Source organism: Lepus europaeus, chromosome 6 (assembly GCF_033115175.1).
Source record: "Lepus europaeus isolate LE1 chromosome 6, mLepTim1.pri, whole genome shotgun sequence".
NCBI classification, from domain to species: Eukaryota; Metazoa; Chordata; class Mammalia; order Lagomorpha; family Leporidae; genus Lepus; species Lepus europaeus.
This window is the reverse complement of record NC_084832.1, coordinates 2,832,151-2,856,063: the sequence shown is the minus strand read 5'-3', so window position 1 is coordinate 2,856,063 and position 23,913 is coordinate 2,832,151. Positions and strand designations below refer to the sequence as shown.

Sequence of the window (23,913 nt, the reverse complement as noted above, 5' to 3'; positions counted from 1 at the left end):
GCCCAAGTGCTTGGGCCCTGCACCCCATGGGAGACCAGGAGAAGCACCTGGCTCCTGCCATGGGATCAGCGCGGTGCGCCAGCTGCCATTGGGTGCGGGATGACAGGGCCAGCTCTTCAGACACAACCAAACGCACACTCGGTGCCCGTTACACACAGCGGTCATCTGCAGATTTCACATAAAGGTCAAAAGTGAAATGCCTTCAGGAGTGCCCTCCAAATCTTAAAATAAAAGTCACATTCCAGACTTCCTCGTTCTCATGAATACCTCACAAAGTCGCCATTATGCTGTGGAGAATGAGAACAATCGCAGGCTTGTGCTACCAGGGACAGAATTCCAAAAATGAACGACACAGAAGCTTCAAGTTCTTGCTCCCAACATGAGTTTGCATTGGCCCTGTTGTATTCACGGCCTGGCCCCTGCACATCACACCTCGGCAGGCCGAGACCAAGCCCACTCCCACACGTGCAAAACCAGCGCAGGAGTGAGGCTGGGGGAGGGTGCCTCCCAGTGGCTCTGAGGAGCCTCCCTCAGCCCTGCAGGACCCACAGTCACGCTGATGGCGCACGGGTGCGAATTCTGTCGTTTTAAAGACCCATATCTTTATAGTCTGCTGTAACGCGAGTGAATTCCCTCTATAATTATCTCCAACTCCCTGCTACGGTTTCTTTCTCTCGTTCTCCGTGTGCCTGTGTTCCGTGTGCCTGTGTTCGATGTATTATCTGTTTAGATCGTCACATTAAACTTTGCCTCGGGACCCGTCCGACTCTATTGAGTCAGTAAAAAAAAAAAGGAGTTTGTTTCCTCCACCCCCACCATGTGTCCCAATTCTGTAGCCACTTGGACATAACAACGCTGCGGCTGTAAACACTTTCAGTAAACAGAACATCGCTGGCCAGTGGCCTGGGCGGCCTCTCCGACACCACGAGCTGGCTGCGCAGCCATGGAACGCGCTGGCTCCTCTCGCCACGCTCTCCTCGTGGGACAGCAGCTGGAGGAACGACATTGCTGGGCGGTGACCTCAGCCAGGACGCCCTGTATCTCCTGCAGCTGGGACCACGCTTCCAAACAAAACGCGAGCAACAGAAGGACCGCGCGGTCCCTGGCATTCCAGGCGTGCCACGGGAGCACGCTTTGTGACATGATTTCCAAGTATTAGGCTAACATCTGCTAATCCTCTGGCCCTGTGAGAATGATCACAGGAAAACCCAGATCTGTTGTGGACCAGAGACCCCTAGAACACTCAGGAAACACAGGGACACAGACCGAGAAGGGGAGTGACTTCCTCTCATGGCACGAACATGGCCGCTTCCAGAAAAAGACGGGCAAGCCGAGATTCCTACCACGTGGGCTCCCAGAGACTCAGTGTGATCAGAAATCGGAATTCAGCTAAACGCCCTCCCCCCTCCCACCTTCCTGTGCACAGCGGATGCTTCTTCGAAAGGCATCTGGCATTGCCCATCCCTTCCCGTTGGCCACCACCTAGCCTGGCCACATCCCTGTCCACCTGCAATGGAGACCCAGGAGCCCTGGCCCGGTTGTCCGCCTGGCCTGGCAGCCTGGGTATCACTGACCAGCTGGCCCCGGTCACAAGCCACCCAGGACACACACACACACACACACTGACAAAGGGCCCGCCTCCTCCTGCCTTCACTTGAGCAGTGGCAGGACAGGAGGGAAGGCGTCACAGTCCCAGACAGACGGACCACAGCTGGATTCTAGCTAGCAAATCCTCCCACTTTCCTGTCTTTCCTCGGTGGGGTGGGAATGGCAATGACCCCGTGCCCTCCACCATCACCACCTAGACTGTTGGCAACAGGTGCAGGCGGTCCCGGTGTGAGCATCCTGAGCCGTCACCTGTCTCTCCTGGGCCCTCACCTGCCTTCCTGGACCCTCCCTCCCTCCCAGGGCAAGTCCTTTAAGTATCTCATTGTCATCTCACGGTCAATTCCCACCAGTCAGACGGCTGCCGGGCACGAGCACGTTGGCCCGGGGCCAGCAAAGCCCCTCCCAGTACAGGGTCTCGCCACACACTGGCCAGCGAGCTGCGACAGGTGGCTTGGGCCATCTCCCCCTGCTTTCCCAGGTGCATAACAGGAACTAGATGGGAAGTGGAGCAGCCAGGAAGCAAACCAGCACCCATATGGGATGCCGGCACCCCAGGCTCTCCCTGCAGCCCAGGGAACATCCCCGCCCCGTGACAGTGATGGCTAGGCACCAACAGCTCTCAGCAGGGCCCTGGCTTCCTCCGGGTGGGGCTGTAGCAGAGGACAGACCAGTGCCTGGGGAGCCATCGCCCACTATCAGCCCGCAGTCCTGGAAGGAACAGAGGACCTCGCTCTACCCTCCAAGGACACAGAATTGGAAACGCACCTGCCTCATCAGTTTCTGTGGGAAACACACAGGAGGGGGCACATGGCTCAGGAAAGCAGATTTGCTAACACACACAGCCTGGTGCTGGCTGTGCTCCGACCCAGCGAGCAGGGACCAAACGAACGGAAAACGCCCTCTCCACCTGCCTACCCTCTGGGCCCAAGAGTCCAGCCGTGTCTTCCCCATGACGGAGCCTCGATAGTGCCGCCACTCAAACAGGGCAGCCAGGCCAATGCCGACAAACACAGCCATGCCCTGGACACCAGACCGGAACGTCCGGACCCTTGCTTTAGCTAAGAAGTTCCATGTCTTCCTCTGGGACCTGAGCAGCAAATACTGCTGTCAGCCACGGAGCCATGGCCAGGAAGATAAACCCACCAGGATGCAAACGGTGGGGGCAGCACCATGCATTCCAGGACGAAGCCCACGGCATGGCTGCCAGGGACAGGACACTTCTGAGTGGTGCTGGACCCCCTTGGGTTAACAATGCCAGAACGACCAGGTCGATTCTCGCACCAGAGCCGTTTTCAAAATTAAAGACGAGAGCACGAAGCACAACGACTTTGCTTACGATGCTGAAGCTAAGAGGCACCGGTTTGGAAATGTAGCGGAGGAGGAACCGGCTGGCCGTGAGTGCCCGGGGAGCCCACGGGTTCGTACTGCCGTCCCCTGAGCAGACTTCTGGCCGTCCCACCTCCCAGGTTAGAGGCACAGAGGCACCTGCCGCGGGCTTGGCTTTGCTGGGGGAAGGCCACTTCTGATGCTACTTCAGAGTGGATGTGACCGAAGCTACTAGGACTGCTCACATTAGGAGTCTACTCACCTGGGCCACACAGCGCCCAGGTATTTGGTTCCTTGCAGCTGCTGGATGGGGCCGGCATTCACGGCAGCACCTGGGGGAAGCAGCCCCGCCTTCCGGGCACAGGGGGACAGAGGCATTCACACCACACCCAAGGAAGGCAGACGGCGGGGGGGGGGGGGGGGGGGGGGGCTCTCAGCCGAGCCCACACCTGCCCACGCCAGCATCTCAGGATGGATCCGGATGCACACAAGCCCACATCTCCCTGGAGAGTGCTCCTTGCGGGAGCTTTCTCCGGGAACCCTAACAGAGCTGTCACTCAATGGTCTCATTCTCCGTCCCTAGTCATGGGTGGAGGACCTAGAGCTCTACTTAGAAAAATCGACAGTGACAGAACAGAGCGTGCCTGAGTGACACCCGGCTCCAAGGCCGCCGACCACGGGAGGAGGACCCGGGTTCCCCAGGGCCGGGAGCAGGCAGGTAACCACCTGGGTATTGCAGGAAGGCGTGGCGGGAGGCAGAGCAGGAGCAGCGGCCAGGCAAGCAGGGGGAGCGGCGCAGAGCCTTCCAGGCAGAGCGAGGGTGGGAGACACAGCAAGTTCGGGGCGGAGGCAGAGGAGGGTCGCTCCAGGAAGAGAGGATCAGTCCCCAGGGAAGCGAGGCTGTGGCAGTCAGAAGGAAAAGCATATTGGGATACGGAGGCCCCACGGGGACACACAGGCAGCCCAGCGACCACAGTGGGACAGGGAGGCTGGCTGGACACACAGCCACCTGCCGGCCCCTCCCTGCTGCAGGGGACAAAGGCTGCAGGTGGGACAAAGAAGGCAGCAGGCAGGGCCGTGCGGGCACAGCAGGGAGCCTGGACGCGGCCAGCATCTCAGGGTGCACCATCCCAGGCCCCTGATGGGAGGAGGGAGTGCATGTATCCCACTGAGCCTGTGGCTCCCCGGCGGAGCTCAACAGAGGCGTTTCTGGGGAGGATTCCACCTTGCATGCTGCAACGTCAGTTCAAAGGTCTCCTTCGAAACAGGTTTGGAAACCACACAAAACTCCAGAGAATGCAGGAGTGGCATTGGAAAAATGAAGGCTAAGGGCGGGGGCGAGCAGGGTGCCTGCGCCTCCTGTCTTTCTCCGCTCGGGGCCACCCAGCAGGGAGAGGCGGGCAGGGCGTGGGGCTGCCCTGGCACAAACCCAAGGCCCACTCCACGTCCAGAGACAAACACCCCTTCGCCGCTTCCATCCGGCCACTCCACAAAGCCAGACTCTTCTTCTCGCCACATCTCAGCCTCCAGCCAGATGCGCGGGTCCCACCCGGAGCCCCAGGCCGGCCAGGACAGACAGCTCCCGCTCAACCCACAGCGGCAAATCTCAACCGGCCAGAGCTTGCAGCCCAACGAACACCTCATCTTTAAGAGGCTCCAGGTTTCCTCCCCCCGAGAGGCCAGTCTCCACTGGGGGTCAGAGGGCCGGACGCGGCCCCCGTGCACAAGGCTCGCCCTGCTGAGACACCCAGGACGAAGCCCAGGTGGCCCCGAGAGCTGGGCACCAGGGTGGCCTTGCATAGAACAGCTGCTGGGCTCAAGGACTGGAGTCGAGAACGTAGCACTTCCCACTCAGGGAGTCTCCGAGCTGTCTGCCAGCTGGAAGCACATATGGAACCCGGTCCAGGTGCTTCCGAGGGACAAGCTTCCTTTAAGGGACAATGTAGGACGTGCAAACCGCGGCCAGACTCAAGAGAGCTGCTGAGGACCCCAGGGGCTGGCTGAGGGCCTTGCCTTGCCACAAGGCTCAAAGCTCACATCCGACGAAGCTGGGGAAGCAGCAGCCACTTCCTGTCGCCACTGATGGGAAAACGCATGGTTCGACAACTCAGCAAAGTCCTGTCTCCTGCACACAAAATCTAAGGATGCTCCAACCTCACTCACACTCACTCCCACCTTCTCCACCGGCTTTTAGGGGGCACCATGAGTGTATTTCCTTGCACAGACAAAACTTTAAAATCACAAAGAAGTGAATCCACGAGAATCCGTTAGCTCTGCCGATTAGCAGAGGAACCGGATGGTTTTCCATCCGCATCTCCAGGTGCAGAACTTTCCTGAAGTGCCCTGAGCTGTGGAACCTTCTGTGAATGGTGAGCACGGTGGGCTTCTACCCGTGGTGCAGACGTGTGGGGTGGACACAGCAGGTCCTGGAGGGCAATGGCTTTCACGGCAGAGGCCCCCGGGGCCGGACGACAAAGTCAGACCACTCTGAATTGGCTGACCCCAAAGGCCCCCATCTGAGCCCAGCTGTGAGTCAGGCAGACCAGAACCAATGCTGTCTGCAGTCCCCCACCCGTTCCCAACAGCCACTGCACACAAGGTCAGGGGCTGCAGAACCCACCCATGCTTCCACAAGGCTCTCGCAGGTCCCGGGTTCACCAACATCACCGGTGTTTCTCTCCAAAGGTAGACAATGAGCGTTCCCAGGCACAGGTCCGCTGGCCACCACCCACAGACACGTGTGAGGTGGTGTTCCCTAGCAAAGGCCAAACCTGCTCAGGGAACCCACCCACAGCCATGTGCAAGGCCGTCTCGGGCTCCGTGCACCTGCACACTGCAGAGCTGTCCAGGAGCCTGGGCCACGCCCGCCCACGTCCACTCAGCAGTGCCCGTCACAGCTGCCTCCACTGCCGATGGCGAGAGCACAGAGCCAGGGCGGGGACGAGGCACAAGCCTCATTCCACCACCTCACGGGCAATGAGCAGATCGGCGTGAAGGCTTCTGGGAATTAACAAAAGAGGGACAGGCTGGACAGAAGCCAGAGCCGGCAGCAAACGCCACCGCAGGGAGTTGGCTGCCCTCACGGGCAATCTGGCTTCCCCTATATGGAAGAGTTCTGTTTCCCAGGTTGCTGGTTTCGCGTGCTACTGTGCAAACTTAACAGCCTTTGGGGTTTTTGATGGGCCACCCGCTCTGTGAATACGTGGACCCACGCGTGCCTGTGTGGGGGCATAGCAAGCCATGAAGCTCACACGGAGCCGGGTCCAGAATTGGAGCAAAGACCATCTTCTTAGCACCCAGGGCCTTATTCTTCAATGATTTAACCTCCTAATCAGCCCATCTAATGACCAACCCTGCTTCCCTTACACCGGAGTTTCCCTTACAAGGCTACACTGCCGATGCATTCCTGGCACGGCTCCCCATCTAGCTCCCCCACCCCCAACCACTCCAGCTGGCTGCCTCCCACACCCCCAGGGCGTCACCCAGCCCACCCCTCCCCACTGCCTTCTCTCCACCATGACCTTGGGCATTGCTACTCTCCCTGGCTAGGGGGATCGGGGCATAGGGAGGGGGTCACCGTGTGGGTGAAGCTAATGGTGTGTCCCCAGGAGCAGACGGCTGCACCTGGTCAAGAACAGAGCAGGGAGACGGTGGGAAGCTGACTTGGCGCGGACGTGGATCGTCCCAGGACATGAGCCAACTCCCATCTCACCCGTCCAGGAAGACGAGGGGCATCTGCCCCCCAGCCCCACACTGAGCACGGGCCCCCATCCTCATGCTTCCCCTCAGAGGAGCATCTCCGGCACCAGAGGGCTCTGCGAGGCAAAAACCCGCTTGTACCTTTGCCCACCTTGATGTCAAACTTCCGACTTTGTTTTCACTCCTTCAGCTTTTCCTCAGCCCCAAAGAACCTGCTCAGTTCTCCCAGGACTGGCGGAGATGGCAGGCAGCCTTACCAGGTCAGCTCCTCGTCCACCCTACTTCTGTCGGCCTCAGGACAATGGCAGGGCGAGAGCGGGAGCGTGCTAGTTAATAATTGCACCACGGTCACAGGCATGGATCACTGGGTCAGTCCTGCCACGGCCACTTTCTCTGACTCAAGTGTCTGTCTCTGCAGCCCGGCAGATCTGGGGATCCCCAACCCGGCAAGTGTGTGCAGAATTGGGGGTCTGAACACACAGGGTGCCACCATCAGAGAGTGTCTGTGGGGGACTCCCGCTCTCTCCGCTCCCACTCGACGGCTCTGCACTGGGTCCTTAAAGTGATCGCCAGGCCCTGCCACCCGCAGGTGATCACAGCACAGACTCCTCTCCAAACCACTGCCGGGCATGGCCTTGGCCGCCACTTGGTCCAGCAGCACACGACCTATAGGATGCTGCCCCCCTTCTGTGCCAGCTGCCGAGGGGCACAGAGGAAGGCCCGGCAGTGGAGCTGAGCCCAGGGAGTTGCACACATGCAAAGGTCATCAGTGTTTCCAGGAAGTGAGAGATGGACGTCAAACCTTGCGTCGGACAATGAGATTGATGCTTGCCAAGACCGTCTTCCTTGACCGGCTTCCCCAGCACCCTCAGAAGTGCCTGCATCCTGCCTGCTTTCGAGCGCCAGTGCTGTGCACGCATTGTCCCGCCAGGCTCGGTTCCTGACCCCTGCCAAGCCCAGGGGCTTCTCTTTCCTGATACATCCTTCTCATCAGATCTTGCTATCAAAACAAGCTCTCCGCAAATCCCTCTGGGGCTGGTTGGATCCCTGGACCGACAACGCAGCAAGGATGAGGAGAAACACGACGTGCCCAGGGGATTGCCGGCACACACAGGTGTCGGAGGGGCACTCCATGTCGCTTAACCCTAAGGATGCCCCAACTACGCTCACAAGCGATTGTGAGAAAATAAAGTAGCTGTCACAAAACTTTCCAATTCCCATCCAGACCCTGTCTCCTAAAAGTCTCCGTGGTACGTCCCTCACCCCAGGGATCAAGGCTCAACTCCCCTGGAGGTCACCTTGCAGGAAGACGTCATCTGTGATCCGGTGCCAATGTACACTTCAGCAGAGTCCCGGAGCTTAAGCAAACGAGACCCCAGGCAGGTAAACCTGCTGCATCTAGACAAATGGTTGGGGTGGGCATTGGACCTGGTAGCCAGGACACTGCTTCAGACACCTGCCTCCCATATGGGGGTGGCCAGGTGTAAGGACCCGTTCCACTCCAGATGTAAACCCTGGGAGGCTAGGCAGGAGACGGCTCGAGCAGGCCGGTCCCTGCCAACCATGTGCGAGACCTGGGTTGAGTTCCTGGCTCCCAGCTGCAGCCTGGCCCAGGCCCAGCCCAGTTGTTATGGGCATTTAGGGAGTGAACCAGCAGATGGGAGGCCTGCCTCTCTCTCTCTCCCTCCCTCCCTCCCTCTCTCTCCCACTCCTTCTCCCTCTCTCTCTCTCTCTCCCCTTCACTCTGTTTCACTGCCTCTCAAAGTAATTTTTAAAATAAAACTAGGCCCTATTTAAGGACAAAAGCCAGGAGCCATGTGCTCTGGACATCCTGAGGTGGCGACAGCTGGCAGTGGTCGCATGGGTCACTGCTCCAACTCCGGGAAGTGGCACCCGCTGTGCTACCCACGTGGCTGACAACAGCTTCAGAAATCGACCCAGTTGCTTGGCTTTGCCGAGCACAGCCCCGAAGTCACGGCTGCAGGCTCCCACACGACCCGGGCACACACCACCTGGGACAAAGACGTGTGGCCTCCGGGTCCCAAGGAGGCTCAGCGACGGCTCAGACCCGGCAGCCGCGTTTTCACACGCGATGCTGCAAATACGGGAGCCACCGGCCAACCTTACCTCTGCTTCACTCCCGATGCCTCGAGAAGACATTTGCCAATGAAGGGATCAAACGGAGGACCCTTTCCTTGATTATTTCTCATCAAAACACGCCACACGCCACCGGGGGCTTTTCCGTTGTATCTTTCCCCTCATTAACAGCTCTCACGGTGCAGGGTAAAATGGCACACGCACTGCCAAATGCCTCGAACATCTGCCAACCCACTCTGCCAGGAACTTTGACCCGAGAATGTTCCCGGCAACAGTCTTCGCGTTAATGCCTCGTTCTCTCCTAACCCCCAAGGCTGCTCTCGCCCAGGAGATCTGTTAAACCTTAGTCCTTGGAACAAGACGCCAATTTTGCCAAAAAGCAAAACTCGGAGAAAAGAGGCTCCCTAGCTCACTGTGACCAGTGTGCACTGTGCTGGGGCACACAGCGCAGACCCCACAGGCCCCCCTTCCCACCCGCCGCCTGCCTCCAGCCTCCTGCTGCCTGGCCGTGGAGCAGCATGGCTGCTCCCCACTCATGCCCACCGCAGGCCCGGTGCCCGGCAATAACACACCTGCTGCAGAAGCTGCTCCTACCCTCGAGTCTGGTACTTCCACGCTGGACGGCCCAGGATGGAGAGGAGAACCCAGCTGACAGCGTCCTCCTCCAGAGCCCTTCAGAATCTACAGAAATGTGTCTGCTCATCCCAGCAGCACCCCAGGCACGCTGACTCCCCCCAGAGGACTTGGGTCTCCCTCACCTGGACAGCTGAGCCCCGCCAGCCAAAACCCAGCACAGACACTGACTCTTATGCAGTTCAGTGGGATACAGGCAGGGCTGTTTGCATTGGTCCATGAGTAACTGGAGAGGCAGAACAGCGCCCGGTGTGTAACACATATGGACTGCATGAACGAATGAACACCACGTATGACACACAGGACACACAGCCAAGGCACACGTTACAGGTGCACGTATGTTCACACACATGAAGTCTCATGTCACAAGGGTTGATCACAGGCATGGTCACTGAACACGCTTGCTATCCAAAAGCCACGACACCCTAGCAGTGGTCATTTCCACGTAAAAACGTGCAGATCCCATCTCTGCCACGAGACTGCCAACGGGCTCGGACCTGTCCCGTCCTTGGAGTTTTAACAGAAACAGCCCAGCGGTCAGTGTCTCCCCCCACACGGCTTCCTGACCTGCACTGAGGCCGAGTTCTAAAGGGGGTCTGGGGAGCCGGCATTGTGGCCCAGTGGGTCAAGCTGCCCCTGGCAATGCTGGCTCCCCTATGAGCGCCAGTTCAAGTCCCGGCTTCTCCACTTCTAATCCAGCTCCCTGCTAATGCCCCTGTGACAGCAGCAGAAGACAGCCCACGTGTTTGAGCACCTGTCACCGACGTGGGAGACCTGGGTGGAGTTCCAGCCTGCTGGCTTCAGCCTGGCCCAGCCCTGGCCACTGCAGCCATTGTGGAAGTGAACCAGCAGATGGAAAATCTCCCTCACTTCTCCCCACCCACCCAATCACTCTGCCTTTCAAATAAAAAAAAAAAAAAAAAACACTTTTTTTTTTTATTTAACTTAAGTAAATGTTGACATAGCTGGGAGTCCCACACCTGGTGTCCCATAGATACTTTCCACGATGGAAATGTTGGATTTGAGGCAGGCAGAGATGCAGCCCCCCGCCCCCAACTCAGGCTCCTGGCAGACGTGGGGAGGGAACTGCGCGATTGAACACCTTCCCTGCCTCTACTCCCACCAGCGCACACCAACCCAGCCTGCTGCTCCTCCTCCTCGGGGCTGTCTGACTAACCAGGCACCCGCTGCAGGCTACCAGGACAGGGAGGGTCTCGAAGTGACCCCCACGGTGCCTATGTGCTGTAAGACCAGGATCCTGTCCCCTAACCGCTCACAAGGAGAAATCCTAGAAGCCGCTCCCTGTGGGAGTGACTGTAAAGTGTCAGAAGGTACAACCAGAGCACTGTGCTTCATCAGTCTGCCTGTTTCTTGCTTCAAAGCCCCATCTTCCACGCTGGGATACTTCAGGGCTAGCCCTGTGCCCCCAAACACCATGCCTCTAATGAAGTGTGCGAATGTCACCATGATGCCAGCAATTTGTAACTCTCCAAGAAGTTTACGTTGTTTTAAGGAAGGAAGTAGCGGTAAAAGACACTTTTCAGTCTCCATGGTTTCGTTTACATGTGCATCTCAATAATGAAATCAACAGTAAGTGCTAAAAGCCATTGCATCAGTCCACTCAGGCCTGGAAGGGAACTATCCGAAACTCAAACCCCTCTCCTCTGGCTGCAGAACAGTCTGCAACTAAGCCAAACCCTCCCTGGAGATGCAAAACCAAGAGACAGGCCCAGGGGACAAAAGGGAGGGGCGCAGGTGCTGCTTTCTCCGGGTCACACAGCATCTATCAAAGCATCACCAAATGGCTCTGCCTGCCACCTGGGCACCCAGCAGAACCGGAGTCAAAGAGCAGCTCTAACCACCTGTACCTTTTCCAGGCCACAGTCAGTGTTCACAGGCACGTTCTGGACAGAGCTTACAGGCCAGAAGCAAGAACCTGAGTTGTTACCTCCTACTTTGTAGTTTGTGTTTATGTGAATTCTTAGCCTTACTTGTTTTATTTTCAAAAACTGGGCCTTTGGGTACAAATCTGGCTTCTAAAACGGTGCTCAAAATGATGCAAGTTTGAGATGAAAGATCTAGCCCAGAATATAAATGCACATCTCATAATATATTCATGACTGATAACCTCCAAGAAAAAAGAGAAAATATCCAAGGCCAACAAGAAATCATCAAAATCATGTTTTTAAAAATAATTTTTTTAAAAAGTTTCAACAGCCGGAATTCCAGAATAAAGAAACCCAATCTCACTATTTTCAAGTACTTGGGAAAACAAAATCTAATTACGACCCAGGCGCCCAACAGCTGTCTGGTCAGACTCGCTTTAAGGAATTGATAAAAAGCACCTGGAATTTGCATACTGTTTACAGGAGAAAATGTTTGTCAGAGATAAGCTCTGGGGAGGGATCAATCCCCACGTATCAGCAAATGCCACTGCCTCTGGCTGCCTTTGTGTTTTTATGAAATAAATCAGAACCGGAGGCTCAGCTGGCCATACTCTGGATGGCACTGTCCCCGCCCATGACCCATTTTCCTGCTTTGGCAAATTTATCTTTATTTTATAGACCATTTCCTGACCAACATTTACAAGTTATTTTAAACCACTAACCCCAAATGGTCTTAATTTCCAGGAAATGGTCATAATGAGATACAAAACAGAAACTCCTCATCAGGAGCCAAGGGGCCCAGCCAAGGCGGGCGCGGGTGGGTGCCAGCTCCCCCTGGGCAGCAGGTGCGTGGGCTTCAGATCTGGCCTCTGAAGGTGGCCGAACTCTGGCTGAACGGGCAGTCGGGTTAAACCACGCATCCCTTCCCCAGGGGAGGAGGGGGGTCTCGGAGGAAAGGACCCCTCTGGTTTTGCTTGACGGAAACGTGTTCATGAGCAGCAGCCGCATGCGTGCTGCCCAGACCGTCCCCCCTCCCCCCCCCCCACCACATCCACCATCCTAACCGCACCTCGTGGCTGGAGCTGGGACTGCCGGCAGCGAGGGCACCAACAGGATGAGCGAACCAGCCGGGAGGGTCACTTCAAGCACAATGGCTCTCCCCTCAGCCTCACCCAGCCTGCCTGCTCACCCCCGGCACTGCCGGCCACTGCCTCCATGCAGAAACAAGAACGGAGTGCAGCTACAGTCTCCGGACCAGCGACCCGGGCCCCTGCCGGAAATGCAGGCCGTCCACTCCTCCTGAACCAGGGGCCCCAGGGGTTCCACAGGGCCCTGGGGTGATGCTGCCGGCGGGCGTGGCCGAAATGGCCTCCACGTGGCCTCCTCCAGCCCCCAGCCTCGATGAAGTCACGCTAGGCTATGTCTTTGGAATTTGCCCGGCACGAAGCCGGCAGGACGCGCAGGCTTCGCAGGTGAGCTCATCCGCGCGTCCCGAATGCTCCCTCTTGGAATCATCCCATGTTGCAGATAAGCAGGGCCGGCGCCCACGTGGCCTCCTCCAGCCCCCAGCCTCGATGAAGTCACGCTCGGCTATCTCTGGAATCTGCCCGGCATGAAGCAGGCATGATTCGCGGGCTTCGCAGGTGAACTCATCCGCTCCTCCCGAACGTTCTCCTTGGGAATCACTCCACGTTACAGATAAGCAAGGCCAGCGCCCAGGGACCACTCGCTACACAGACAAGTGTGTGTGTGCAGCATCCTTTAATGCAAGCTTCTCAACACACACTCTTCCCCTTTGTGTGGCTAAGAACCCAAAGATGCAGGGGATGAAGGCAGACCCTCTGACAAACGCAGATTTCTACTTGGGATCCAAAGTTAGATAAAATAGCTTCCAGATGGACGCTGCCACAGGCTAGGTAGGCCCTGTGGCCTGCTGACCTAGTACAGCTCTGCCCACTGTACTGCTAACAACAGCATCACCTCGACTCAGGCTGTGAGGCAGGACTGCCCAGAGCCAGTAAAGGCATGGCACACAGCTCCCCAGTCCTTCGGGACTTGAAGACTGGATCCCTTAAGGAACTCTAAAATACACGGAGAAACTGAAGCTAAGAGGGAAAACACTTTGAAACTGATGCTCCTGGATGTGGGAACAAATGCTCCTGTGCTCAAAACGTCATGGGCAGCATAAAGGGGAATTATAAATTTTACAGCACAATAGATAACGTTTACTTTACGAAAATACTGTTAGAGACGGGGTAGCCAAATCTTCTACCCATTAAATTACACATTATTTCTTTAATAAAAATGAAGGGAAAAATACCAAAAGAGCTGTTGTTGGGTTTATCTGTGCCAAAAACAGAATGTAAAAAAAAAAAAAAACAAAAAACAAAAAAACTGGCCTCATACCTTCACAAGCCCCCATATGCTAAATGATGAGACTTGGGTAAGACTTACACTTCCTCTGCAGTGAGGGTAACTGTAACTCTCAGCCAGGACATCTTACTGTGGAGGAAGACACATTGTATCTGTCCACGAGGACTTGGGTTGCTTCATTAGCCATGAAGGTTGTAGGGCCGTTGCTGTGGCATAGCGGGTAAAGCCACTGCCTGAGTGCCAGCATCTCATATGGGTGCCGGTTCGAGTCCCGGCTGCTCCACTTCCGATCCAGCTCTCTGCTATGGCCTGGGAAAGCAGTAGAAGATGGCCCAAGTCCCCGGGGCCCTGCACCCACATGGGAGACAGAAAGGAAGCACCTGGCTCCTAGCTTCAGATCAGCACAGCTCCAGCCATGTGGCCATCTGGGGAATGAACCAGCAGAATGGAAGATTCTCTCTGCCTCTGCCTGTCTTAATTCTGCCTTTCAAGTAAAATGATTTTTTAAGAAAAGATACAGGTTGTAACTGCCCCTGAAGAAGACGACATCCTGCACTTGGCTTCCAGGAAGGTGTACATGGTTACTATCTGCGGGGCCATCATGGCTACCAGCCCCTGAGTCATCAGTATCTTCACATCAACAGGAGTGGATGCAGGACAGTCTGTGGAAATAGCTTCTGAAACTTTTTTTTTTTTTTTTTTTGACAGGCAGAGTTAGACAGTGAGAGAGAGAGAGAGATAGAAAGGTCTTCCCTCCATTGCTTCACCCCCCAAATGGCCACCATGGCCGGCGCGCTGAGCCGATCCGAAGCCAGGAGCCAGGTGGGTTTTGCTCTTCATAAGGGGAATATATTTTCTAAAGCAGAAACTCTACAAATAAAACAATGTCAATCATCAGATGCAGGAATTCTGCCTCCAGAGAAGCTGCTGCGTTGGATAAGGTTTATTTCAGTCAGCTGGACCCCAAGGGACTGCACAAAGGCACCCCCATTATCCGAGGATCCGGGGACGCGGTCCACACAGCGGCTATCGGGAGCTAACACAGCTTCAGCTCACAGCCAGCACCCCTCGCTGGGACCTGGATGAGAAGCGGCCCCCAGACACAAGATCTGTATTTGGTGATCGGCAATGGAGACTCCCAAACTCTACAGCAAGCGCTGAGCCTGCACCATCGCCCTGCATCAGGTGAGAACCAGTGGCTGCCCAACAGCCCGCGTGCAGGTCAGGTGCTGTGCTGTCACTTTGCGACCACACCTGCACACTCTGCCCTGGTCTTTCCCTAACCACTAATCAGGTGAGCTTTAGAACGCAGATAAGGAAAAAATGCTCTTAGGGTGTTTTCAGACTGAAACGCAAACCTAGAGAAGCTTCCACAGACTATTACTAAGCCACGGATTAAACTATTTACGTAAAGAGTTCGGCACTGTGTATATTCCCAAGTCGTGTTTAGTCTGTGGCAGGATATCTGCTCCAGATTCCAAATTTAGGGGCAGCACCCCCACGGACGGCCTTTTCCGCGTGCACTGGCTCGCACCACAGGGCCCACACTGGAGCAACATCCCCAAGCCCAAGCACTCAAGATGCTGGACCAAGTCCTGCTGTCCCCTCCCAGAATAGCGGGGGCGTTTGGAAAAGAAGACAGGTCCAGGGGCATCAGAACAAACTCCAGGAGCCAACGCCACCCACGCTGCGGAAGCTTGCTCGCCCCCGGAGCGGCCATGTGGCGGGTTCTGGAGACACTGTCCCCCTCCTGCCGTTGGGTACCAGGGACCTGGGGCTCAGAGAGATGCCACTGCTGCTGGGCGGACATTTAGGCTGGAGTTTAAGTCCAGACGCTTCACAGTATCCCACATTGTCACCCTGACGGCGTTGGAAAGTGCAAGCTGGGGACAGCTTTAGGAGACCCCACAGGCAGAAAGCAAGCAAGCGGAGGCAGGGAGGGAGCCGGCGAGGGGGCAGGCGGGGATCACCCAGATCAGTCTTCCCCGCAGTCACCCACGCTGCCTGTCGGGGAGCAGCAAGGAACGGGCCAGAGCAGGTCGATGGGGCCCAGCAGCGAGACGGAACGGGAACCAGCAGCTGGGAGGTCGGCAGCCAGAGCCAGACCCCTGGGCTGAGGAAGCGTGGGGTCAGAAACGACATTCCTGAAGAGACAGGTTTGTGGCCATCCCAGCACAGGTGGAGCAGACCTGGCCCGGGGCAGAGCCGGGGCAGGGCGGAGGCTAGGCCTACCTGGGGAGGGCGTGGCTGCCTGGCTGCCATGGTGACTGGAGAGAGTGGGGAGGGGGCCAGGGAGTGATAACTCACTGCTATCAAAGTGTCACCACGTTAACCCCTAACCACTAAAGCCAGTCCTGTGTCAGGTCCCCTCTCATTGTATGCATAAGAATGGTAGGAGTCTGTCTTTTGTATTGTTCTAGTGGTTATTTAATAATAACAGGAAGAACAATGGGCTAATGATATTATTTTAGGCATTCTATTGTTGCTTTTGCTTACTCTGTCCCAAGAGCTCAAAATACCAAACCTGCCTGAGAGACGTTTTAACGAGGCGAAGGCTTTTTCCAATTTCAGGAACAATTGGTACAGCAAACATTGTGTAATTCAGCCAAACAAGCATTGTGATTTATGTGCTTCTTGTCTACACGGATTTGTCCCCAAGGATCCCTTGCAGGCTCTGGGCAAACTCCTGACCAATTCTTAACTGCATAACTGAGCCAGCTGGGGCCATCCTTACCCAGCCCCAGAAATCCACCAACCACCTTGTTAATGAGTAATGGGGGGGGGGGGGTTTCTGTGAATTCCCTCATGTCCTGGTTGAAGCCAGGGTAGGTTTTCTGGGTCAGTTCCTAAAGGCACGCCCGCCTAGAGTCTGCCACCCGAGCTGCACCCTCCAGGACTCCCCCAGAAACCTGCCACCTGAAGGGAAGGAAAGCCCACCCCTGCGCTGGGAGCCGAGCCCCTGCGTATCACTCTGGAGACCCAGCCCCTCCCTCCATTCCTCTAGACCCCTGTGGGATCAAAGGTCAGGCCACGCAGCTGGTTAGCCACAGGACAATGGCATCCATCGGGGTATCTCCAGGAGGGCATGAGGCCAGCCAAGCTTGAGCAATGATGGGCAGAATCCTCCCCCGTTCTGTGAACAACACACCAGGGAATGCAGGGAAAGGCGCCCCCTGCCTTAGTGTCCCGGCCCTTGGCCCTCCTCATGGCTCAGACAGACAATGACCTCCCCAAGCTGGATTAGCTGTCCCAGGGCCCGTGGTATACCTTGAGTACAGCTCTGGCCAACTGTGACCTTCCCAGGAGCACAGTGGGATCATGCCCCCAGTCCCCCCACCCCGTGTGGTCAGCACCTGGCCAGGAAGGGGCCCCACACCCATGTGTGCAATGCAGGAAGGAGCCCGTGGGCAGAGCCGCAGGGAAGCCGAGGCCCTCCAGGTGGTCTGCTTCGTGAAAGCAGACGTGCACTGTGGGGGCCTCTATCCCTGGAGTGCGCACTTCCTGGGAACCTGGGGACAGCACTGGGGACCCTGGGAGCCCAGTCCCACATGCACAGCGGAAGGACACGGTGTGGCCTCAGAGAGGCTGCCCTCACCCTGGCCGATGCCGCCTCCACTCCCCGCGAGGCCCACAGCTGGGTGGATACGGCTGTTGCTGGGCCTAAGTCAGAAACCGGCCTTCCGCCCTGAACTACACTTCCGGCCGTACTCAGCCCAGCACCCCAGCTCGGGCCAGCCCTGGAGGAAGGACTGACTGCGGGCTGGGAGCGGAGACGCCCGAACCACACTTGGGGAAAGCTCACCCTCTCTCCCGTGCAGCTGCTCTGCTTGCAGGGTGGGGGGAGGGGCGTGAGGGCGTCAGGGGTGGGGTGGGGGTCTCCCCACCCCCATGCCCGCAGCAGCTTTCTGCCTGGGACCTGCACCCTGCTCCTGCCTTCTCGATTAAGAAACAAAGTGGGATGGGGAGGGGCAGCTGCGGCATGAGATAAAGATCAATGGCTTGGAAAATCCACCCACCAGCAAAGGAGCAGTTCAATGACAGCACATGTGGCCGAAGGCAGGAGCCAACAGCCCACCGCACTGGGCGGCCCATGCTGGCACGCGGTAGGTGCTGTCCGCCTGGCTCAGGGCAGGTAGAGTGGCATCCAGGCGACCCAAGAGCCACACCCATTGGCGCCAGAGCTAGGACAGGGCACATCTGCCGCCATACTTGGCTCGGATGGATACTGCTGTTATGGGGATGCTTTGGTGTACCCAACAGCTGGCTTTGGGAGGGGCTCAGCGAACACGCTATGGCTGGCATGAAAAGTGAGACGAATTTTAAAATTAGCCAGATATTTTTAAGTGGATGTTCTTGTACACCTGAAGTCATGTGCGTACGAATCACTGTTCTCTAATTAAGGCAGGGAAGGAGTGTGCCGATAATATCTATCAGAGCAACCTCCACGCCAGGCTTCCTCATGCAGAGTCCCCGGAGGGACCCGGCCGAGCCGGCGGACAAGAACGTGCTTCAGAGAATAATTACAGGGAAGTCTGAAAAATACTCCCAGAGTCCCCTCATCAGGAGCCTGAAGTTTCAGGCAGCTCCCAGCAGTGAGCGGCTCCCGTCGCTTCCAAAGTCCTACACGGCCACCGCCAGCCAGAAAACCTAGCTCCAAAAAGCCGCTGGCCCCACCCACGGGGAGGCTTCTCTCACTGGCCTTGGGTCCCAACCACCTCTTCCTGGAAGCCAGAAGTCTTCTGGCCACTATTTCAAGACCAAAGCCTACTCTTGTGAAAGCTTTTTTTTTTTTTTTTTTTTTTTTTTTTTTTTTTTTGCCATGCTTACTGTTGGCTCTGGAGCTTGGCAAGCTGGGGTCCCAGAGGAGCCATCCCAAGTTCATTGCTGACGGCATCATCACCACCCAGGATGAGACCTGTGTGCACATGGTCGGTGTATTCTGGCCTGTCACAGCCCATACTTTATATGGGGTGCAGCGCAGTTAGGGCGTATCAGCGCGCCCAGAATAGTAAAGCTTAAAAAGTAATAATGATCCTAGCCACCGACGGGCAAGATTGAGAATCAGAGAGGGCGAGCGGTCCTGCGGCACTGAGGATCACGCAGCCGCAGCCTCTGCGGGCAAAGCGCACTCCTTCCAGGCCACACCTTCGGGCCTCGGAGCCGCCTGACAGCCGGCCCCTGGGAGCCATGCAGGCAGGCTCGGCTCGGCCCGGCCCGGCCCGGCCCGGCCTGCGCGCAGATCCGCAGGCTCCCTTCTGGGCGAGCGCAGAGCCAGAGGAAGTGGAAGCTAGGAAAACAGTGCGGGAACAATGAGATGCAGTTTCGCTTTGGCTTCACCCTCCAGCGCAGCTGTGGTTACAACTTTTTTTTTTTTTTTAAGAAAAATAAATTAATCAAAGGCAGAGAGTGCAGGGTGGTAACTTTTCAAAGCCGGCCGTCCGGGAGAGCCCACTCCCGCGTCCGCGCGTGCAAAGCCGTGGGAAAGCGAAGACACAGCCGCTTCCAGCCAAGCGGCCCAGAGCCCTTCAGCCCCAGCCGCCAGTCTCCAAACAACGAGAAACACGCCCAAAGCCGCTCCCCGGCACACGTGTGGGGGGCTCTGAGCGGCGTGCGGCGCGCGCGCGCCCGCTCCTCCGGCCCCGAGCCCCCTCGCGCGCCCCGGGCAGGTGGCGGCGCCCGGCTGCCCGAGCGCCCGCGATGCGGGTTCCAATCCCAAGGGCTCCCGGCCACCCGCGCCCCGCCACCGCGCGCGCTAACCTCGCCCCGGTCCCCCGGCCCGCAGCTGTTCCCTCACTCTCCCGTACCCAGACCCTAACAAAGGGGCCTCCGTCATGGATGCGCGATCCGGCCCCGAGCGCAGGCGGCCGCGCCACGCGGGACCCCCGAGGGCTCTGGGCGCTGACAAAGGGCCCCCGCGGGGCGCGGGGCGGGACCCCGGGGCGCGGAGCCGGCGAGGGACTCACCTTCGCGGCGGCCCGACTGCGCTCCTCGTGCAGCAGGAGGGCGGCGGGCAGCAGCAGCAGCCAGAGGCCGAGCCGGGGCCCCATGGTGGCGCGCCCGGAGCGGCGGGGGACGGCGGCCGGGTGCGCGGGGGCCGCGGCGGAAGGCTCGCTCTCCGAGGGCCGGGGCGCGAGCGCTGCGCACCGTCCCGGGCGCGGCGGCTCCGAGCGGAGACCTGAGTGCGGCCGGCGGAGCTCCCCAATTTGTTGGCGCTGCCCCCTCCCCTTGGCGGCGGTGCGCGGGCGGCGTCTCAAAGGGGTGGACCCTGCGGCGCGGGTAAGAGGCGGCGGGAGCGCGCAGCCCCGGGACTGCGGCCGCCGTGCGCCGGGACGCTGAGACTCTGCGCTCCGCGCTCAGGCGCCCAGACCCCCGCAGCCCCGCGCCCGCCCCTCGGGGCCCAAGGGGCCCGGGGCCCAGCGAGGCCGGCCCCGCCGCTACTGCGCCGCGGGCGGGCGGGCGCTTCTGGACCGGTCAGCGCGCACAGGCTGCAGCCCCTGAAGCCCGGCCGGGAGGTGAGAGCGACCCCCGCGCGGCGCCCAGAGCCAGGCCGCAGGGACGGGGGACTTGGGGCGCCCGGGGCCGCGTGCTCCTCCGGTTCCGAGTGGAGAGATGGGACGACCGCCGGGGAGGATCGCGCTGCCTGGGCCAGGCGGCGCCGGCCGGGCCTAATGCGGAGGCGCCCCTTTCCGCCTGGTCCGGAACCGGCCTCCGGGCACCCCTCCGGGGCAGCCAGGGGCACGCCGCTGTACCGGCGCCTCCCTGACGGAAACCCGCGCGAGGATGCTTCGGCGCCCTCCTCTTGCTAAACCCGCTTTGTCTCTCGCCTCCAGGCAGGGAGCTACCGACACGAGCGAGCGGACCGACGGGGAGCATGGGCCGCGAGCGGCGCGCGGCGTCGGGCTCGGCCATGCGGCGGTAAGTGGCTGCGCGCCCGGTCCCCACGGGTCCCGCTCGCGGGGGGCCCTGCCCGGCTACTTTCAGGAACTGACAAGCCCGGGCCCGCAGGCTCAGGTCGCTCTTTCCCCCCTCCTCCCACCCAGGTGGCTGTTGCTGGGGGCCGTGACCGCGGGGTTCCTGTCCCAGAGCGTCTTGGCGGTAAGTCCTGGCGGAGGCTCCCTGCGCCCCACGGAGGCTGGGCGGCCCGCACGTGTCCGCGCGGGCGTGTGCGGGTGCGCCCGCCCTTGCCAGAACCGATAATTAGAAACGTAGCCCAGGGCGCACAGCTCGGGCCTGAAGAGCCGGGAAGTCTCCCCGGAAGGTTTGCGGGACTCGGTTGCGTCCGGCTAATGTGGGCAGTGCGATTTTTGGTTTCGTGGAGTGGGAGGCCGTGGAGTAATGAGAGGCAGCTTCCTAGTGTTAACCACGGTGCAGACAATGAAACCCCTGAGCTTTCTTCCAAGTCTTGCTGGGCCCTGGATGAGCCACAGGTGGGAGCCGCCAGGGGCCTGGCCCCTGAGACCCTGTGCAGGGCAGAGGCGGCCCTGAGGCCCGTGCTGTCCCTGGGCGTGGTGGTCCCACTGCATTTTGCGTCAGGAGCAGGAGCCACCTTGTAGGAGCTCATGGGAGCCCGGGGTCACACAGGGCAGGTGTGGTGGTCTCTCCCCTGGGGCTGAAAATGGAGGGAGCCCCCAGGGAGCTCTCACCCCCACTGTCCGGGGTCCTGTGGCCCGGGCACTCCCGACCTCACCCCACAGTGTGTGCAGGGCTCCAGGCCACAGCCGTGTGGCCACCGCAACTCTGCCCTGCTGTAAGCCAAGGGGGGTCCTCAGGGGAGCGAGCGAGGAAGGAGCCGCTGCCCCAGAGACTTTGGCCACAGCCGTCCAGGCCGGCGACTCCTCAGGTCACTGAAGCAGCTCGGTGGATGGCCTCGGGGCTCCAAGTGCTCCTTGTGCACACAAGACTTGGCCCAGGCTTCTGAGCCCTGGGCGATCCACACCCACTCTGGGAGGAGACAGGCCCCAGGAAGCACCCAGCTGAAGTGTGGAAGCGTGGGATGTGTGCACAGCAACCCTGCCACGTCTGTGTCTCCCGTGGTCCCCTGGGGCGCCGGTGGTCACAGGCGCGTCCTCATTCCAGAGGATGGGGAGTCCCAGGAGTTGTGAACTGGGACGAGTGTGAGGGCTGCAGAACTCACCCCGGATCTGCCTCGCCGTGCCTGCAGGGCCTCCCGCTGCACGTGGCCAGCCTCCGGGACCCGCTAATCCTGGGGGTTGGGGGCCAGGAGCACTTACAGCCTGGAAGAGCTGTTCGGACTACACTGGGGGCTGGCTTGGGAAGCACTGGGTGTCTGGGTCCTTCCGGGGTGGGGCCCAGCGGTCTGCATTCCCGCCTGCTGCCTGCCAACGTAGGGGAGCCATGGATGGAGCAGGGGTGAGGGCGTGGCCGGCACCTGAGGTCCCGGTGCCAATTAGAGTTCCTGGCCGTTAGAACCTACAGCTACAAAAACCAAAGCAAGCTGTTCTAGGTCATTTTACGAGAGCTGTGAATGTGCTGGGTGGGTTCAGCATCGGGCTGATTGCTGCTGATCAGCCCCGGTGCACCAGCTGTGACTCATGAGCTAATTCCTTGAGCCTTAACTCGATTCATTGAAAGTCGCTCTTACGGTGCCGAGTCCAGCCCCTCCACACTTGGCAGCCGTGATCAAAGCCCCCTCCCGGCCCGCTGTCTCCGGGCTCGGTCCAGCGTGGGGCATTTCCGTGGAAAGTTGCCTCTTGGATCCTGCAGAGCCTTGGGCTGGCCGCAAGTAATTGTTTAATGAGCCCTCCCCCTGTGCCAAGCTGTGCCCATTAACACCGCAAAGCCTCCCTAGAAGACACCTGAGCTCAGGAACTGTTTCCCCGATTTGCAGGTGACGAAAAAGATACAAAGCATCGAACGAAGGCGCCAGTGTCTGGCTGTCTCTGTAATGAACAAGGCTGGGGGGAGGCACTGGCCACTGGCCACTGGCCAGCAGTGAGGGAGCCCCCAAGTTTCAGTCTTGAATCTTCTGGGCGATGGGGCCTGTCTCCTTGGATTGACCTTAGACTGACGGATTCCTGGGAAGTGAATCTCCTGGTTTGACCTTAGACCGAGGGATTCCTGGGAAGTGAGTCTCCTGTCTGCTCTGGTTCAGGATCAGGAGCACAGAGCAGGGAGGCGGTCACAGCATCGAGTGTCCAAGGGGGAAAGGGAGCAGACATCCTCTGTGGGCAGCCCGGTGTGCACCAGCTGCAGTGCCACGGTGTGAGCACAGGTGCCAGGGCCCATCCTGGTAGGACAGGATCCCATCCCAAACTCAGGGTGGCTACTTGGGGCCCGTTCCAGCTGAGCCCAGCCGCAGGGAGCGTCTGTGTCTTAGACTAGGAGGGGCTCAGCCACCGCGTCCACTCTGGGGACGTGGGGAGGTGCATGTGCTGGGCCCCAGGAGGTCCCTGCCATTTCTGGTGCAGTGAAGGTTCCCTCTGCGGGGTGCTCCTGCCCTCAGCAGAGACCAGAAGCATGCGCTGTGTCATTGTGGGCTTCACAACTTATCTCGTGAGCTGGGCGGCGGCCTTGAAGATCTCGGCCCAGTCCTGTGTGTCTGGGAAGGACATTCCAGAGGACAAAGAAAGGCCTGCATGGCACCAGCTGTGCAGCAAACAGGGGAGACGGGCGGCAGCCACGCGGGTGCCTACAGGTGGCTGTGCCTCCCGACACCTGGAACCCCAGGCTGCAGGTGACGGCCTCGGTGCCGGTCTGCACCTGTCCAGTGACTGGCCTTCTGTCCTGGAAAGCCAGCCCTGCCCCTTCAAGAAGAGACAGCCGGGGCGAGGCCCCATGCACAGAGCTGCCCTGCTGTGCAGGACCTAGGGATGGGAGTCAACTTGAATCAGGGAGAGGAGTCGGGTGCTGCCTGCAGCCTCAAGGGGGGGGGAGCAGTGAGCTGCACCTAGCAGGGAGCTCGGATTGTCTCCTTGGTTCCGTCTGGGATAAAGAGCGCTTATCTTTGGTTAAGGATTGCAGAGCGAGCTCTGAGGTCAGCTTGCTCTTATCTGCTGCTATCTGAGGGCTGCTGCTCTCTCTCCACTGGAGGTAGAAGGTGAGGTCTGGAACTCTGGCCTGGGCTGGTCCAGTCTCTCTGCAGGAGGTGGAGGCCACCCAGGGCCCAGGATCCGCAGTGTGCAGGGGGCAGAGAATCTGACCCTGGCCTGGCTGGCTACTCCCCAGCTCCCTGGTCTCGGGGTGAGTCACTTCACAGAGCTGGCACTGCTGTGCTGTGTGTTGTCACGAGCCAAGGCCGCTGCAGGTGACCAGTGCTCCCGGGCAGCTAGAG

General features: G+C 59.0%; 2 protein-coding genes across 2 annotated transcripts in view; one reads left to right on the top strand and one right to left on the bottom strand.

Moving 5' to 3' along the window:
- COL4A1 (collagen type IV alpha 1 chain) overlaps nucleotides 1–19,697 on the bottom strand; it is a 135,045-nt gene extending 115,348 nt beyond the window's left edge. The window contains exon 1 of the mRNA XM_062193944.1: nucleotides 19,586–19,697. Coding sequence (XP_062049928.1) covers nucleotides 19,586–19,669 — 84 coding nt within the window. The 5' untranslated portion in view covers nucleotides 19,670–19,697. The remainder of the gene's footprint in view (nucleotides 1–19,585) is intronic.
- Nucleotides 19,698–20,055: 358 nt separating this feature from the next.
- Nucleotides 20,056–23,913, top strand: part of COL4A2 (collagen type IV alpha 2 chain) — a 138,042-nt gene continuing 134,184 nt past the window's right edge. The window contains exons 1-3 of the mRNA XM_062193943.1: nucleotides 20,056–20,134; nucleotides 20,453–20,537; nucleotides 20,663–20,717. Of these exons, the coding sequence (XP_062049927.1) occupies nucleotides 20,494–20,537; nucleotides 20,663–20,717 (99 nt within the window). The 5' untranslated portion in view covers nucleotides 20,056–20,134; nucleotides 20,453–20,493. The remainder of the gene's footprint in view (nucleotides 20,135–20,452; nucleotides 20,538–20,662; nucleotides 20,718–23,913) is intronic.